Here is a 19,553-nt window from a genome sequence, read left to right as displayed (position 1 = left end):
TCTCAGTTGACACTTCACACCTGTGAACTAAGTTCCTCCAATCAGAATTCTTACCATCATATGCAAACTGCCTTCCACTGGCAATTCACCATAATGAAGCACCAGTTCACTAGTAATGTTCGAATATTGTGGCATACTCATATAATCTGTTACCAGACAATGCCAGCAGCTCATTTAATGGACACTAGCTGCAATGGAGAAAAATGCATTGTGCACATGTTAGCAGTCCACTCCCTTTTGTTGGAGGAGCAACTGACAGCCCATGTGGCAATGCTGCAGTGCCATTGACAAATGTCAAATATCATGTAGTTTTAATCACACTATGTAGTTTTAATCACACTACAAGACAAACTGCTTGAAGTTAATACTAATTGGGGGTGGGATCAGCAAAAAGACTATTCCTCTTCATTTACACACAGAGCTGAATAGGATACACAATTGGAAAACGACTGTTTTAGTGCATAGGGTGACAGTTACTCAAAATTATGCCCAGAAACGTGAATCAATAAAGAGAATCCAAAATGTGACATTTACATTAGTAACTCACCTATTTTGTGTAACCTTAGGACACAGAGATCAATCTCAATGTACATAACACACCATAGCAGACTACTAATGCAACAGCAAGTTTTTAGCAAAGTAACTTCAATATTTAATTTACAGTATTCCAGTTTTGTTGGACCATTATTAAGGGAGAAAAATACAAACTAATACAAAATATGTTGAATCACTTACCTTCAAAATATACTTATTCAAAAAAAGTCATTGCCTTAAAAGAATTTATAGCTCATTAGAAAGCTTTGAGGTCAGAGTATTCACAATGCACTTTAAATTATGTCAAACTTATATTGAGTTAGAATCTCTGTATTAAATATGTAAACTGCACCTCTTATCTAAATTCTAAACCACACTTTATTCACACAAATACTGATACCATGATCATATTCACAGTTTTATAATACTGAAACAACATATAAATCCTGGAAATTCATTTTTTTAAAGTATACATTAAATTGTAAGGCTGTTTGAAGAGCAGCAAAAAAACTGCAAAGTTCAAATTCCTTGCAATGTCAAGAACAGGGACGTTAAATTAAATTTTTATAATTGTGAGCATTTCAAAGAAGTAGAAATATTATTTGAGAGTTACCAACATCCGTGTTACATTTAATGTAAATGAGAACATTTATTAGTGACCTGCATAAAGAAATTAAAATATATTAATTGTATTGACCTTTTGAGCAACTGCACCATGTTTGTCCCTAAATATCAGAAAGACAGAAGTTCAGAGGATGTATTAGGAGTCCACTTTCAAATGTGCCTGTCTACAGTTTAACACCTCCTCTACAAGGTGAGCAGCAATCTATCCTCATACATATTGTTGTTCTATCCAGCATGAAAGCTTCAAGCAAGTGCAATAGGTTAATAATGCACACCTCCCATGAAACAAACAGTACAAAACAAATCTCCTATACGATGACACATTGCCTCATTCAAGACAACATCCATGATGTGGACCAGAACAAGTTGGCAGGTGTTGGGCTATGGTGTGTGGTAGGACAATCTTCTACTCTGTCCATACCTTAATAGCAAAATCACTTTTGGAGCAACCTATGTCACTGAACAGAGGAATCTCATAAAAAAGAGTTGATGAAAAAAATGTAAAAGGTATTTCTTGTCTTCCAGATCCTTGCCAATATACACCTATAAGAATGTCAATACCTATATATGTGTTATGTTTTCTTTTTTTAAAGAGAAAAAGAGAGAATGTGCATGCAATAAATGTCAAAACGTGAACTATGGCAGCATCATTATCAACTGTGTCTTTTCTTGGCTGCCAAAGGACAAACATCAGTGGACACCCATTGAGGAATAAAGACTATACAGGGCAGAATGTCTTTAAAAAAACTGTTGTGGAATAGTGTGCTAAGTACTGTGTTGGTCACAGTTCAGGACAAGGCTCTGATCAATTTGGGAGGGCAGCCTCACCCATTACAAGTGGAGACACTCGAGCACCCACCCAATAGTCCTAATCTCTCCTCATGTGATTATGACTGTGCGAATCACAGTCTTCTCCTAGATAAATTGATGTCTGATGGGATTCATGGTGTGTCCAACACATGGACAATGTCATATACAGCCAAACGAATGCAAAAAGTTGTACGTAGCATTTCAAGCAACGTACACCAGGTACATAATTCAGATTGGAGAGAAATCACATATGCGTTTCCCCAAGGTTCAATATTAGGTCCACTACTGTTCCTCACATACATAAACCATCTTCCATCTAATATATAAGGAGAATTAGTTCTTTTTGCATATGACACTAGTATTGTACTCAATGCAAATATATGTACAGAAACAGAAATAGTAAACAAATTTCTTAAAAGTACCACTAACTGGTTTTCTACGAATTGTCTCATCTTCTATTTTAAAAAGAGACAACATGGTTTTGCACATCTAGGGATACTACACCAATGATAAGTGTAACACTTGGTGATGAAATAATAAAACATTCTTATGGATCCATATTGATGAGAATTTAAACTGGAAAAAAACATGTTTTGAAACTCCTAAAACAACTTATTGTATTTATCTGAGTATAAGATGATCCTGAATATAAGATGACCCCCTCCCCCCCCCCCCTTTTTTTAAGAGGCTCCTTGACAAAAATTTATTTTTAACGTATTTGACTAACCAAAATTACAAACTTTTATTGATGTAATGGATCTGCCAAAAAGTTAATATTACACCAATTCTAAATTTATGCCATTTATCTATTGTCTACATTTTGGTAATTACAGAGAAAAAAATAAACAATAAGAATTTGTTTACATTAATTTTTTTACTTAGCCTGTCATTTGTAGTATCACTAGTTTTAATCATAATCATAATCATCCTAGCAGGGCAGCTCCATTGTCACCAAATATTTGGTTGCGCCCCCCCCCCCCCCAAGATTTTTTACAATGTTGCAATTTCTCAGGTTTTGTTACAGCTGTTTTTTTCTGAGCATACAGTAGAATTTGCTTCTGTACTGACAAGAGCATGTTCCCATGTCTGTTGCTTACAGACATATTGTCTGTCTGCCTCTCTCTCATTGGCTGTGTAGAACCAGAAGCTGATGCATCCCCAGTTGTTCTCATGCCGCCTCACACCCATGCCGCCTCACAATCAGCGTCGACAACACTGCTCTGTGGAACATTATGTTCACCACTGGCCCCCATCTACTCTTTACTATCTCCTAAAGAAATGTGTGCTTCTTAGTGAGTATTTGTCCAATTTTAAAGTCAATTCTATTCCGGGTGCAAATGGATCCAGGCAAGCTGCATTTAAACATGGTAGATATTCATAAAAAGCCAAAGTACGCAATGTACATTCCCACGGTTGGCTGCATGATGAAATTTTTGCCTGCTCAATACTCTCCTCTCTGCATTCAGCGAAGTTACTAGCCAAGCAGGGGCACTGCTCGTCCTCAAACTCTCCGAAGTGCTGTGCTTGAGCAACAATGAAATACAGGTGGCAATGTTGTCTAGGGTGCAGATCACATGTAGCAACAGCAACTAATACATAAATAAAAGATTGCGATCGCTATTCAGTCCCATTCTGTGACCTTTCCCTCATCCCGCGATCTAGTGCTGTCTGTACTTATGATCTCCACAACAAGTCTTTCGGCTGTAATTTATTCTCACAGCAACAATTACACTCAGTCTAACACGAGTTATTTTGCTTGTCAGACACTTCACTCTGGACTAATTTTGCTTCTCGTTTAATCTGAGTGACATCTTGTTCTAAACTGATTGGAAGCTGGTAACGATTTTCTCCAGTATTCTAATATGTTTACAATGATTGAATTTCTCATTTGTAATACACTTGTAAATCATTAGTGTCTCAAAACCAAATAAGTTATTGACTTGGATTCTGAATCAAGCAATGGTTTTTGAAGGCCAAGACTTTCGGCTTTGAATGTTACCTTTACTTAAAATGCAGCATAAATGTATGTATATGGCACCCATACATTTATGAGAACTTTTGTTGCAAACCTGTTCAAATACAACAGACGTTTGTAAGTTGATAGCATTTAATGTAATTTGCTCCTGTGTTTCACAGAGTTGCCAATTTTCAGGCAGAGCATTAGATTATTATAGTCGCTAGTTTACAGTTTCTCGCATATCGCTTACACTAATGCCACAAGTCAAATGTCACGCAGAGTTGACACTGTACTGAGTACTGTGGCATTTTGAGAAACCTCAACAACAACAACCAAAAGTACATGGTAATGGGCCTTTCCATAATCACTGAACTTAGTAACCAAAAGCCAAGATTTCAATTTAAATTTTTCAAAATGTGATACAGTAAGAACTTTACGTAATTTAGTTGAAGTGGATTATTGATGACTAGGTTCCTGTAAATCTGCATTGATGTCATCACTAAAAAACTGTCTTAGTGTCTGATAACCAATGAAAAGACTGCAACACTTTAATGCTGAGGAAGAATGAGTGTAAGCAATATTGTAATTCAAAATATTCCATGTAAGTATTTGATATGATCATCACTGTTACCTATGTATCACTTCCAAGCACACTAAGATTTAGATTTAAGTAACAGTCATATGATATGGTGGCCAAAGACTTCAGGCAGAAAGAGTCAGCTCCATTCTTCAAAAGGCCTTTTCAAAACAGTCTAAGCAGACTGATGTTCCAAACATCCTATCCTTAAACATATTCTTGTTAAGTTCAAAACTACCCATAAAGACATAAAAATCAGCAATGATAAAAAAATACATCAGTGTGAAAGGCAAAAGAAACCAGTGTGTTAAGGTACCAAAAATTTTGTCAAACAACACACAGTCTTACAAAAATGATGCCAACAATATCTCTTTCTTCTGTAAAAAATTTCAAAGATTAATTAGTTTCTGATCATTACTGTCCAGGTGGGGACTGCAGAGGAGTGAGTTATCAGCTGCATAATAATGGAAAACCTAAATTAGAGTGGTGAAACTGAATTCTGCTCTTTCCAATGGCAATTCCACTACCTTTACCATTGCATCACATTGCTTGGTAATCAGTTTTGGGTAAGACATCAGCTTAAATAAGAACTTAGTAATTATGAGAAATACAATGGCAAAATTTTTGTTCCTGGGACTGAAGTGGAACCAATAACAACCACCAATACACAGGTTTACTTATTCACAACATAAGCAAATAATGGAGAAATATGCAGAATATGTTAGGGGAAAAAAAGACAATAAATTTATAAAAGACACAAAGAAGATGAAACACTAATAAATTTTTAAATTGCAAGCATTAGAATAGAGCTATAGGAGAATATGTGCTGGGAGAGAGAGTTGGAGGGGGGAGCAATAGAGAGATAGAGAGAGAGAGAGAGAGAGAGAGAGAGAGAGAGAGAGAGAGATAGGTCGTGGGGGGTTCCAGAGTTTCGTGATTAATTTCAAGTGGTTTTGGTGAACATCTTCCCAAATCACAACTGAATGGGGGAGACAGAGGAAAATATTAATTGCATATCATTATCGGATAAAGATCTAGGAAACAAATACCTGACTGCAAAGCGCAACCAGATCCGGATACAAATTAGGATCATAAACTACTAGTTGTGAAAAGTATGCTACACTCTTTAATACTAAAGAAAAAGGAGCACATGAAGAAGTGTGGTACTGACAAAGTTAAGAAAAAATTAGATAAAGCACATCTTTCCTAATGCCATAAACACCAGGCTACATAAAAACATTAGAGATTGAAAAATTCTACGTTCTCTACGGGATTTCAAAACCTACATTTGAACAACTGAAAATATCTATATCCAGTAGAATAAGGTACGAATGAAATAAAGAACAAAATAATCAATGCTAGAGAGAAGACCAACACAAGTCCAGTGTCTTGACAACTGTGCCACATCATTCAATGGAGAGAATGGGGATGAAGTACACAGTCAGTCTACTAACCACAACAACGATGTGGAAGTAATAAAAATGAGAAATATCGAAACACCATTTTGTACTGAGGACAGCGTAAGGCAGAGCTGTAGTTTATTGACAGAGGTGTATTACTTTTATGTCAATAAGACAACAAAGGAAGTGAAAGAAATGTATGAATAGGGGAAAAGGTGATAGTAGAACAGGTATCAAAGCTAATGTTCAAAGATGAAATAGATCTTCCATATTAAAGCAAGGTCAACTAACATGTACTGTTGAACAGAATGATCAGATCATGTTACTGAATGAATGTATCAGTAGCTAGAATGCAATGTTAAAACACAGAGATTATAACAGTGTTCTCAACCCAGCCAATATGATATTTTTTCCCTTTCACAAACCCACGAACTCATCTTAACTTTACAATAAATCGTACTGACACATTTCTCCTAAATGTCAGGTATTATTATCTATCATCTGGGGAAGCAATAAATACAGCTGCTACAGTTTTAAGTATAGATAATTCCAATGGACAAACTTCATGCTGTAATGTACCTGAAAGTTTTGCCTGCTCCAAAATGTACTGCTGCAGTGGGAGGAGATGGGCCTGCATCTCAGGGTCCATAATATACTGATAATCAAGGTTACTGTAAAGTGGTCCACAGCACACATTACTTCCTTTAGTGTTGTCCACTGCAGAAAGATCATTGAATTTTCCCACTCCATTATTTCCATTGTTGAATTCCGAATTCTGCACAAGAGAACAAGAAAAGTGCAATGTTGGAATTAAAAGAAACATCTGACAAAATCACAAATGAAGTGATTGTAGTAATCATGATTATTTATTGTTATTTTAATATATAATGACCACAAAACGTAGATTCAGTCACATTTTCATCTGCCTTCAAGACTAGCCAGATAGTAGATTGAATCAGGACAAGTACATAAAACATAAACCGAAGACTCCTGAGAGGGATTTGAATTCAACAACTTCCAAATGAGTGCAGCCTTTTCCTTTTATTTATCACTGGCCAGATGGTTAATTGGGTGAAGTCGTTATGTATTAGTCACCGGCATTATGAATACTTACTAGAATGCCTACTGTGCCATCATACCATTCTCTTACTACATATTCTGAAACCACTACACTTTCGAGTCTATCTTTACAAAGCCATTTTCTTCACATGATCACAATACCATAGTCTTTTTAACTCTATCATTACACTCCTTTATACACAAAGTTTCTATTTTATCAATTTTCTATCACATTTTTTATACTTTTCTGGAGGCAAATGTGCCTGCCAATGACCATTGTTCGAGCCAAGGAACTTTTCTGTTTTTATTTCACACTCATATTGGAGCAAGGTATACTTGGTATATGATGATGTTTGAAAATCATCAAAAAGTTGTCTCTTACATTACCTTACGAGTAGAGGGGCAAACTTTGAAGCTCTTTTTATTGTGTAATTCATTTTCATATTTGTGGTATCATTGAAAACAACAAAATTCACCAGCCTTATTTGAGGCCATCCTCAATATTAATTTCTGCACTTCCATCTATCAAATGGATTGTTACAGAATTATTACCCATTAGTAGGCCAACTACTTTTTACTAACAGCCAGTTTCATTCTTTCAAATTGTGTCTGCTAATGATATATTTGACACTGATCATTTGTTTACAATCTCCCTCCATAACTACGTTATCAGCAACTATTAAAATGTACATATTAAGGTTTTCATGGCGTATTACTGTTATGAAGCCTCCCTGAATTTGCAACTGTGTAAATTCACAGGTTGTGTATGAGATTGTAAGAAGTCTCTCTTCCAATATGCTGCTAAAGTACTGATGTGGTCAGGACCATGTCATATAATGAGGTGACAAAAATCATGGGATAGCAATATGCACATATACAAATGGTGGTAGTCTCATGCACACAAGGTATTAAAGGGCAGTGCATTGGCAAGGTTTTCATTTGTACTCAGGTGATTCATATGAAAAGGTGTCTGACGTGATTACGGCTGCACAACAGGAATTAACAGACACTGAACAGGGAATGGCAGTTGGAGCTAGATACATTGGACATTCCATTCCAGAAATCATTAGGGAAATCAGTATTCTGAGATCCACAGTATCAACAGAGTGCTGATAATACCACATTTCAGGCATTACCTTTCACCGTGCGCAACACAGTGGTCAACAGTACTCAGTCAACGGCCAAGAGCAGCGGCATTTGTGTAGTTGTCGGTGCTAACAGACAAGCAACACTGCGTGAAATAGCCACAGAAATCAATGTGGGACATACTATGAATGTATCAGTTATGAGAATGTGGCAACATCTGGTGTTATGGGCCTATGATCAAAATGAGTGCCTTTGCTAACAGCATGCAATCGCCTGCAGTGCCTCTTGTGGGTTCGTGACCATGTCTGTTGGACGCAAAACAACTGGAAAACTGTGGCCTGATGAGAAGATTTCTGACCTCAGTTGGTAAGAGCTGATGGTAGGATTCAAGTGTGACAAAGACCACTCAAAGCCATGGCCCCAAGTTGTCGACAAGGCACTGTGCAACGTGGTGGTGGCTCCATAATGGTATGGGCTGTGTTTCAATGGAATGGACTTGATTCTCTAGTTCAACTGAACCAATCACTGACTGGAAATGGTTTGTGTTTGGCCATTCCTGGACTTCATGTTCATAAACAAAAATGGAATTGTTATGAATGACAATTGCTATGCCACCAGGTGACAAATTTTGCAATTAGTTTAATGAACATAATGGACAGTTTGAAAGAATGATACAGCCACCCAGATCACCCAACACGAATCCCATGAAACATTTATGGGATTTAATCGAGAAGTCAATTCCTGCACAAAAATCCCGCACAGCTATAGAGGCAGCATGGCTCAATATTTCTGCAGGAAACTTCGAACTTGTTGAATCTATGGTACATCGAGTTGCTGCACTGCACCAGGCAAAAGTAGGTCCAACACAATATTTGGAGGCATCCCATGACTTTTGTCAACTCAGTGTATATGCAGATCAGTGGCTCTTGGCCTTTAAAAACCCATACCAGGCTGCTACAAAGCAGAACAAAATACCACTTGTTCCATTTACATGGATGGCAGCAGGAATCACTATCTAATACAGCTGAATGAGATGATGTGTGACATCAGTGTCCCCATCTGATAGCTGCCAAATCAGATTGATAAGCTGTGCTGAGAAAAAATCCCTTGCAGCAATCACACAGCGATACCAACACAAAATCATAGTAGCATAATACACGAGTATGTCTAACAAGGAATAAGGTAGGAATATGGGTAAACTAATATGAACAGAATAGTAAACCTATTATCATAATCACAACAGACACTAACTCCACAAATGATGATAAAATTACAACAGTGAATGATGTGATAAGAGAAATTTGTCATATTTACAACATTGAATGATGGGATAAGAGAAATTATACATATAGTTTAGAGGGACAAAAATTTCCTTGTGAAGGGCGACTGAAATTTGATTTTAGGAAAAGTAAGGGAAGGAAAAATCATAAGAGAAAGGAACGAAATGGGAATCTGCTTGGTAGACTTTCGCACACAGCATAATATAGTCACTGCTAATATTTGGCTTAACGAATGTGAAAGAAGGCTCCATGGGTGGAAGAGAACTGAAGACACTGGAACGTTTCAGACAGATTATTGATGGTAACAAAGAGATTTCAGAAGCAGATTTTAGACTGCAAAAATGTGGCATTGATAGGGATCCTGAACACATTAACTACAGATTGAAACTGAAGAAAGTGCAGAATGGTAGAAAATTAATTACGTGGGACCTGGATAAGTCGAAATAACCAAAAGGTTGTTGAGAGATCCAAAAGGAGTATCAGGCAACAATGGTAGAAATAGGCCAAAAGGACACAATAGGTGATGAAAGGGTGGCTTTAAGAGATGAAATAATGAAGGCAGGAGAGAAGACTGGCAAAACAACAAGTTGCAGATTCAAATGTAAGTTATTATATGTTACATTATTTGAAGTGTAAGTGCAAATGTGGCAGTTTTTCACCAATGCATATGACGAACATTTCATAGGCAAGTGAAGGTAATAAACTGAAGCAGTTGTAATACCCAAGAAGTGTAAATACAGTCCTTGAGAATGATGCTGTATCTCCAAAACATGTTGAACTACAGCAGGAGAATAAAATACCATAACTGAAGACAGTGAAATATTAACAAAACTATTTCTGACCTATAGGATACAATCATCGATTGCTGCTGACAAAATGTCTGTTAATAAGGAAAACAAAATGTAGTCAGATTGAATTAGATTAGATATTGAGGCACCAAAAGTAGCACATGAGGTTGCTATTTTGGCAACAAAATAACTGACTATGGCCAGAGAAGAGAAGATATAAAATGCAGACTGGCGATATCAAGGAAGGCATATCTGAAGAAGAGAAATTTGTTAACACATAATATAAATTTAACTGTTAGGAATTATTTTCTGAAGGTATTTGACTGCAATGTAGCCTTGCAAGAAGTGAAGTGTGCATTATAAACAGTTTGGACAAGAACAGATGAGAATATTTTGAAATGAAGAGCTACACATGAATGCTTAATATTAGATGGTTTGATCATGTAACTAATGAAGAAGTACTGAATCAAACTGAGGAGAAAAGAAATTTGAGACATATGATTAAATGAAGGGATAAGTTGATAGTTCACATCTTTCAGTTTGGTAATGGAAAGACATCCAAGGCAAAAACTGCACTGGGAGACCAAGGCTTGACTACGGTAAGCAGGTTCAAATGGGTGTCGGAGACAGTCATGAATAGACGAAGAACTTTGCACAGGATAGACTAGAGGGCATAGCAGCACCAAACCAGTTTTCAGAATGAAGGCCACAACACCACCATTAAGCAGCAGCTGAACTGTGAACAGACAACTTTTTAAAAAAATTAAAAAAAATAGAAAGAAAGAACGTGTCATTCTCTATTATGCTGCACTCTTTACGTGAAGATATGTCTTTCTGTCTAATTCTGAAATTGCTAGTATGTGCTGTGTAATAAGCACCATATCTGGCTGACAAGATTCAATATTTCACAGAGAATGTGAAACTGCAAAGGGTATGAGGTCATCAGTTGGCTTTTAAGTGCCCATTAGTTTTTTTCCTTGTTGGAACGTGGTCAGAAGATGGGCTTAATATATTTTTTATACAAGCTCATGTGTTCATCACAGAGGTTGCAGTATCATAATGTGAGAGATACATTTAACTCCTTCAGTTTTGTCACTATGTTAGTGTGCTGTCACCTCACAATACTGTCTGTCTTGTAGCTGTTGTAAATTAAAGTGTTCAGGATATCTACTCGTGTGGATCTGTACCATACAGCAACTAGCTGTCACCTAGACAGACTAGATTTTAATAATTACTGAGCACAGATTAAGTACTAACCAGTGATGATGGCAGCCTACCAAGCTGGATTGCCTGAAGAGCACCTGGATTTCAAGGGCTAAGAGATGGACAATATTAATAATACACCAAACACCTCCAAACATATAAATAAAACTGAAGCTGATGAGTGGAAGATTGTCTTCTTAACACATAATGGTGCTGATCGAGAAGACTCAACAGACCAATAACAGTATGAAGCCCATATTCTGACAGGTTACAAGAACATGACACTTTCTGGGCAGTGTAAAAGGCAGACATGGCTTTGTGCACCTGGGGTTTATTGCATTCCTTGTGCACATAGAGGATCTTACAGCCATAACACATAGTGCTGTCTCTCTCAGAATTGAAAGCTTACATACCCCAACAATGCTTTAAAAAATCTGCATTTGCAAGAGTACCGAATAATGGAAAACCACTCTTCCAGTTTCAAAAAGATCGCTTTAATATGCTCTGCTCATGGATTTTGGACAGGATAATTACAGAATCAACAGAAAAATATGTCCTGAAGCCTTAATAATTGTAAGAATTGGTTTGTTCACAGCAAAGCTTGGCAGAATGCTCTGAAAGTTATCAGATGGGGACAGCATTCCACTGCACCTCTTATGCCTGTATCCTGTGTGTGGGACAGCTGTTTCCACAATTTAAAAGCCAAATGTCACTAATATCTATACAAGCCAATGGATTCAACCAAATGGCTTGACATGCTGCTAGATAACAACAGACATTGATTGATACACAGTAGAAACCCTGTGAATTGTTATGAACTGAAACACAAGAAACTTTTATAAGCTGCACTACCATATTTATAGTTTACTCTTCTTGTTGCATTACAATAATGCAGAAGGTGACACACAACTTCTTTGTTGGACAACAAGGCACTCACTTGTGTCTTTCACATTCCCATACGGGTCGGCATAGGAGATTGTTGCATAATATGTCTGCTTCCTTAATGTGTAAAATAGTCTTTTCATTACTTCAATTAATTTTCAAGGGGTAGTCTCACAGCAAAAATGACATCCATGGGGTTCCTGTTTGGAATTAACCCATCCTGCTCTTCCTCTAGTTTTGATTGCATCAGTTCTCCAAAACAAACTCCTATTTTTAATATCCACAATTCAGAACAGTTGTACCATTGTTATCCACTGGCTTCTTCCCGTCATAGTTATTGAACAACAAAATTATGATTCCTTGCTTTAAGGAATAGTGAGTTGTCTATTCTTACTCACAAATCTACATATTCAATGTTTTCTGGGACCATCAATGACCTTAGTGTTAAATCCAGTAGACAAACTACTACTATACATATATATTTACTGCTATTCCATTTCCATCTAGTTCCAACTGCTTCTGATTTACATTTCAAACAATGGAAAGTCCAGGACAGAATAAAAACAATATTATGAAAAGGATAGTGTAATACTCACGATATAGAGGAGGTGCTGAGTCACAGACAGGCACAATAAAAAAATTGAAATACATTTAAGCTTTCAGCCAAGACGCCTTGTTCTGAAGCAGAAAAAAATACACACACACACACACACACACACACACACACACCACACACCACACACACACACACACACATACTCACACAACCACAAATCATACACACATGACCACTGTCCAGTCATGGTGGCCACAGACAGGAAAGTTGTGCTTGTGTGACTGTGCGTACATTTTCTACTTTGGAAGAAGGCCTTTTGGCCAAAAGCTTAAATGTATAGCAGTCTTTTCATATGTCTGCAACACATCATCTCATCTATATGGTGAATAGCAATGTATCCTTTTCATAATATCATTATTTTACATTTCAAGAGTTTATCAAAGTAAAATCTTAATTTGTTATAATTTGTCTCTCATTTAGCATTGTGTTCTGTCTATTTCACATTCCAGGTCTTCAAGTAAAATACAAACTTGATCTGCCATTTTTGTCTTCTGAAACCGTAAAGTTACTCTCATGTAGCACTTAGACCTCCTTGCCTACTTGCCTGGTCAGAACTCTGTGTCACTGACTTTGATATCTAATAGCAGATGCCCTATCACATTAATGTGACCACCTGCTAAAAGCCTGAATAACCATCTTTTGCAGCACAGATTGTTGCGAGACATGCAGGAAGAGAGTCAACGACATTCTGGACCGTACTGACAGGGATGTGGAGCCATGATAGCTGCGCTAGGTTATTCAGCTGCGGATCCATGGCATGAACAGCTCAACCAAGGGGGTCTCCCAGATTCTCAAACTGGGTTTAAATCTGGGGACTTCGATGGCCAGGTACATAGGGTACCCTAAGCTTGGCGCTCTTCGAACCATGTATGTACATTATGAGCTGTGTGACATATTGAATTGTAGAGAGGAGTATGGGAATAGCTATTATGCACACTATGATAATAGTTTATAGCCACTGGTATTTTTGTAACCACTATTTTTAATGACATTTTGAAAACATCATTGTTAGATTCAATTAAGGGAACAGACACTATACAATGTACTGAATCAATTTAAGTGTGCCGTATTGAATAGGAATATGGTTCCTATTCAATATGGCACGCTTAAGTTGACCCTGACCTCTCTACTTTTCAATCCCCTCCCACCTCCATCACACACAATGCACTTAGCATTTCACTCTTATTAACTAATGCACGATGTTTAGGCATTAATCTCTGTCTTGCATATTATCCTTTCTTCTACCTCTAACTCTCAGGTTTTCAAATCTGCCGGCCGATGTGGCCAAGCAGTTCTAGGCGCTTCAGTCTGGAACCGCGCGACTGCTAAGGTCGCAGGTTCGAATCCTGCCTCAGGCATGGGTGTGTGCGATGTCCTTAGGTTAGTTAGGTTTAAGTAGTTCTAGGTTCAAGGGGACTGATGACCTCATATGTTAAGTCCCATAGTGCTCAGAGCCATTTGAACCATTTTTTTCAAATCCCATCTGGTGCAATCCCCAACAATCAGTTTTTCCTTCTCATCCCGTCCAGTGAGTCTCAAATGACACAGGGTTCTGGACAACTTTTTCAAACTCTACCCCTTTTTCTAAATGTCATCAGTCCTTTTCCCTCACTCCTCTTCTTTCCCTTTCAACCCTCCTGCCTGAAGGAGAAGCCACTGGCACCGAAAGCTTCCAAACTTTAATACCCTTTATATTTGTGTTCACCTGCCACTTCTTGATGAGCAGATTTTTTTGTCTATCCAATAACATTAAACTGCATGTACAGGTGGACTTTGGCCCAGGTATAGATGCATACTTGTGTTAATCCACTGTGCCTTCCACAATGATGAGATCACCCAGGGAATGCCCTCCGATGTGGACCCTAGGACAAGTGTTGCAGAGTATTTGCTTTCAGACATTTCATGTGGTACACCCCAACGGTCATCTGTCCAATGATTCATCTGAAAAGGCCACCTGTTTCCACTCAGCGGACACCTAGTTGTCCTACTGGCATGCAAATTATAGCCTTCATTGCCGATTAACAGCAGTCAGCATGAGCGCATGAAACAGGTGCCTGCTGTGGAGGTCCATACACAGCAATGTTTGTTGAACTGTTATTAAGGAGAAATTGTTGGTAGGCCTTTGGTTCACCTGAGTCGTTGGTAGCTCAACAGTTGCATGTCTATTCAGTTGTGCACATTGCCGTAGTCATCGTTCATTCCTGTCACCTATGGCCCGTGCTGCACCACATTTGCCACAGCACCAGTTTTGGATAGCACCATTTTATCATGAATGGTACACTTTAATTGCTGTGGCAGGAGAACAGTTAGCCATTGTTCAAAAAGATTTCGGGTTTGCAGCCAGTCGCCATAAACTTCACTGCACAATATTTCGGCTGGACAACAGCCAGCCATCTTCAGGTGAGCCGAACGAGGACTGATGAAGACGTTCTCTGCTCCATCTTATATAGTGCGCTGATAGTACTTCCATGCACGCGTTGCAGTCACGGAGACAGAAGGGTCACACCATACAGCGACAGCGCCCTCACTGGTGGAACTGCAATACTGAGCTGCCGTCGGTATTGTCGCTGGCTGCAGCTATCGAAGTCTTCTGGCATCTTTATCTCAAGCAAATCTCGGAGATGATGTGATTCCATGCATTGTTCAATTGGTAACTACTGCCACAGTTCATTAGATTTCCCACAATGCATATTTCAATGGATTATTTCATAATGGAGTCCCAAAAAGTTGTTGCCATGACCAAAATCAAAGTTTTGTCATACTCCATTGAATGTCCTAAATATATTAAAAACAAAGATTCCAAGACTTACCAAGCGGGAAAGCGCCGGTAGACAGGCACAATAAAATAACACACAAACACATCTGCTTGTGTCTGTGTATGTGCGGATGGATATGTGTGTGTGTGCGAGTGTACACCTGTCCTTTTTTCCCCCTACGGTAAGTCTTTCCGCTCCCGGGATTGGAATGAAACCTTACCCTCTCCCTTAAAACCCACATCCTTTCGTCTTTCCCTCTCCTTCCCTCTTTCCTGAAGAAGCAACTGTTGGTTGCTAAAGCTAGATATTTTGTGTGTGTGATTGTGTGTTATTTTATTGTACCTGTCTACCGGCGCTTTCCCGCTTGGTAAGTCTTGGAATCTTTGTTTTTAATATATTTTTCCCATGTGGAAGTTTCTTTCTATTTTATTTACTCCATTGAATGTCCGTTAGAAATATAATGTTCCCCAACTGCAGACTTACTGGGTTGCAGTAGGCAAGTGCAACGTTGATGTTCTGTACAACGCTCTTCCACTGTATCAGCGCACTATATAAGACGGGGCAGAGAATGTCTTCGTCAGTTCTCGTTCGGCTCACCTGACGATGGCTGGCATTTGTCCAGCCGAAATATCGTGCAATGAAGTTAACAACGACCAGCTGCAAGCCTGAAATCTTTTTGAACAGTTGATTCGCTGGGAAAATTTCAAATTTTACAGTTAGCCATTTCAGAAATGCTTCCAACCTTGATCCAAAAGCCAATGATCATGCCCTTTTAGGTGTCAGATAAATCTCTCCTTTTTCACATTGCAACAACAACTGGACTGTTACACTACACCCCCCCCCCCCCCCCCCCGAAACATTTTATTTATCCTCCACTACTAGTAATGTCAAGCACAGGCAGTGGTCACATTAATGTGTTTGGTCCATGCAGAATCATTGAGCCATGCTAATGTTGTTCAAACAATTTCTCTCAATTTGCCATCATTGTTTCTTTTAGGGACCTAATGGTTCCTCCACAATACTCTCATGTTTTTGGTGCACAAAAACTGCATTTTCATCATTGAATTATTCTTCCAGGCTTGTCAAAATGAGTTACCACTATTTTACTTTCTGTATAAATTGAATATCAACTCAAGATTTTTTTCTATAGTCATACATGGAATAAACAGCCTTAATGAAGCCCTTCACTTGGTACTTCTTTTATGGCAATGGCAGCATTCTAAATTTCTTCCTCTTTTACAATTTGTTCAATGACTATTCTACTTCTATTATACCAAGTATTGTGGATGCTTTTGTGTGGAACTGTTTTCTTCATCCAATAAGGCTGCTTCTCAAACAGATATCTAAAAGTCACACTATTTTATTTGTAATTCTCATATGCAATGGGGAATACTACAGGAAAAAGTTTGTACTGATCTAAGACAAGTATGTAGCAAAATTATCCAACGCCATAGATGAAATTGTGAATAAACAGCAAGTGCATAAGTTAAACAGAATGTTCTTCTTCCTGCTGACTACACAATTTTTTGATATGACATGTCATTCAAGAAGCAAATGAAATATCTTCAATACTAACTCATTTCGAAATAAAATTTCACCTGACAGTAACACACACTAAACTCAACTTTAATGGTATTACTCAAGAGTGGACTATGTACTATTATTTATGATTATGTGTGTTAAGTAATTGATAAATTACATGTTTTCAGGCTCTATTTTTATGGTGCACTATATCTATAAAACAGAAACTGTTAAAATATGACTGCAACAAAAATACATACAATAAATGTATTATAATTAATTCTCTCTTAATTATATCTTCAGCAGTTGCTGTATATTTTTATCTAACACATTATCTAACACAGTTACCCAAATATGTCACAATCCTCCACATTCATCTCTACCAAAAAAATGTTCTGGCAATTTAATTCTGTTCTGAAACACCAACATCAGCAAAACAGGTATCTGTCTATTCATATGACTCATAAATCATGCAAACCACCCATACATGTCACTACTAAGCTCTGATGTACACTACATGTTGCATACATCATTATAGAGGTATCTTACCTGCACTACCTCCAAATTTACACACTGCTTTCCATGCAGTTACATATAAATTGCACAATAAAAAATAAAACTGGGCTAAACAAATTAATAATTCCACTGTTAAAATCAATATCACAGTAAAAATTCCCATGCAAAATACGTAAGAACACCAACAACATTAAAAAGTTCACATTCCTACAAATTAAACAACATAACCCTTCTCTCCTAACTAAGGTTTGCCAAATGCTGCTTATGCTGTCTACATTTCTCTATTCAGTCCATTTCCTGCCTTGGAACAAAGCAACAACAAACTAAGGTTTATCTCATTTTATATTCGACATAGTTAGGGTCAGATCTTTTCCAAGAACATATCAACAGTCTCGGGTTTGCAACTGCAGGATGTGCTATCATCATGCTCCATTTCACTGTTTTTCTTATCCAGTTGTTACCAGTACAATTTTAATGTGACATTTCACTCATCAAGAGCATAAGATCAAATTGTTTTTGGACTTAATTCCAGACTTAGGCAGTCTAAATGGTCACAGCAGACCTCACCAGTCCAATCCCAGTTTAAAAGCCCATGTATATGAGTACAGGTGCTCTCATCTATACTTACTAAATAACAACAATTACCGACATTGACTCATTCTATTAATTTATAAACTTTGGATTAAAACTAGGAACTAAAAACTTCTGAAAATTATCCAGTTTTAAAATAATTTGTCCACAATGTACTGTTAACCAAGGATTGCAACAGATCACACAACACACACGTAATAACAGTTCTCTGCTCCAACCATTATTTTTTTAAATCAACTACATGTTCAATGTTCTATACCCACCACCAACAGATAGATTTTGTTCTATGAACATCACAGATCACGTATGTGACATGTCAGTGACATCTTTTTGGCAGACAAAGGTAACAAGAATATTGTGTGCCATCTTATTTGACTAAGACAATACATACAGTTGCTGTCTGCTGCCATCATGCACCATGTGTGTTTCTCACTACATACTAGAAACATAATTGTTCATACGACAAACACAATCTAGTACATAAAATGAAATCCACCACATTATGATGGCATGACCACTGAACATATAGTGGGCTTAAAGAATGACTGAAAGGAAAAAAAAATCAATGTTATACATGTACTGCCCACCCTTTTGAAAACAAATTTGTTCACAAGAATAAAAATGGCTTTAAAATAGCTGGTTAGTCGCAAAATAACACTCACAGGGTGTTTCTGGACAGCCACATCACTCAGCTGTTAGCAGCACACATTTAGGTGAAATCTCATTTTGCTGTGTGGAGTTGTAAAACTTATGTCGCTTTTGACTTTACTTGTCAAAATTGTGTGTTCACTTTGGATCAGAGAGTCATATGAAGATGGGCAGAACCCAAAATGCAAACTGCATAATGAATTTAAAAAAAGTCCAGAAACATCAAGAAACTATTATTTTGTAACCAACCAGCTACTTTAAAGCCATTTTTATTCTTGTGCTTACAATGGTCGCACAGATCTACCATAACTTTCAGTCATGTCTATGATTCAAATCTGTTCATTACAACTACTAACACTGATTAATTAATAAAAAGTAAACATGTGATTTACATACATGCATACTGAATTCAGTTACTGGGCGAGAACTATGAACACAAGACACAACAAGACAAATAAGCACCTCTCACTCATCAACAGTTATAAATATAAATTCACTGCCAAGTTTCTGTCTGTGTAAGTGGTGGTGTAAGTATGGCTTTGCAGCCTTTCCATTTCTATGAGACAACTTTCCTCAGTGGCAAAGGTGACTGGTAAGCATGTTTCCTTATCTTTGTTACATCTGCACAGGTAGATGACAAAACAGTGTTTCAGGTATTAATATATAAGAGGCAACATTACCTTTTCCTCTGTCAGCACCTACTAA

The 19,553-nt window shown here is 37.5% G+C and overlaps 1 protein-coding gene across 4 annotated transcripts in view; it reads right to left on the bottom strand.

The window, feature by feature from the left end:
* LOC126299431 (rho GTPase-activating protein 39) overlaps nucleotides 1-19,553 on the bottom strand; it is a 319,731-nt gene that overhangs the window by 97,051 nt on the left and 203,127 nt on the right. For all 4 annotated transcript variants that reach the window (XM_049991331.1, XM_049991333.1, XM_049991330.1 and 1 more), the window contains one exon: nucleotides 6,482-6,677. In XM_049991331.1, coding sequence (XP_049847288.1) covers nucleotides 6,482-6,677 — 196 coding nt within the window. The remainder of the gene's footprint in view (nucleotides 1-6,481; nucleotides 6,678-19,553) is intronic.

The sequence above is a fragment of the Schistocerca gregaria genome, chromosome X (assembly GCF_023897955.1).
Source record: "Schistocerca gregaria isolate iqSchGreg1 chromosome X, iqSchGreg1.2, whole genome shotgun sequence".
NCBI lineage: Eukaryota > Metazoa > Arthropoda > Insecta > Orthoptera > Acrididae > Schistocerca > Schistocerca gregaria.
This window is presented reverse-complemented; position numbering and strand designations above follow the sequence as displayed.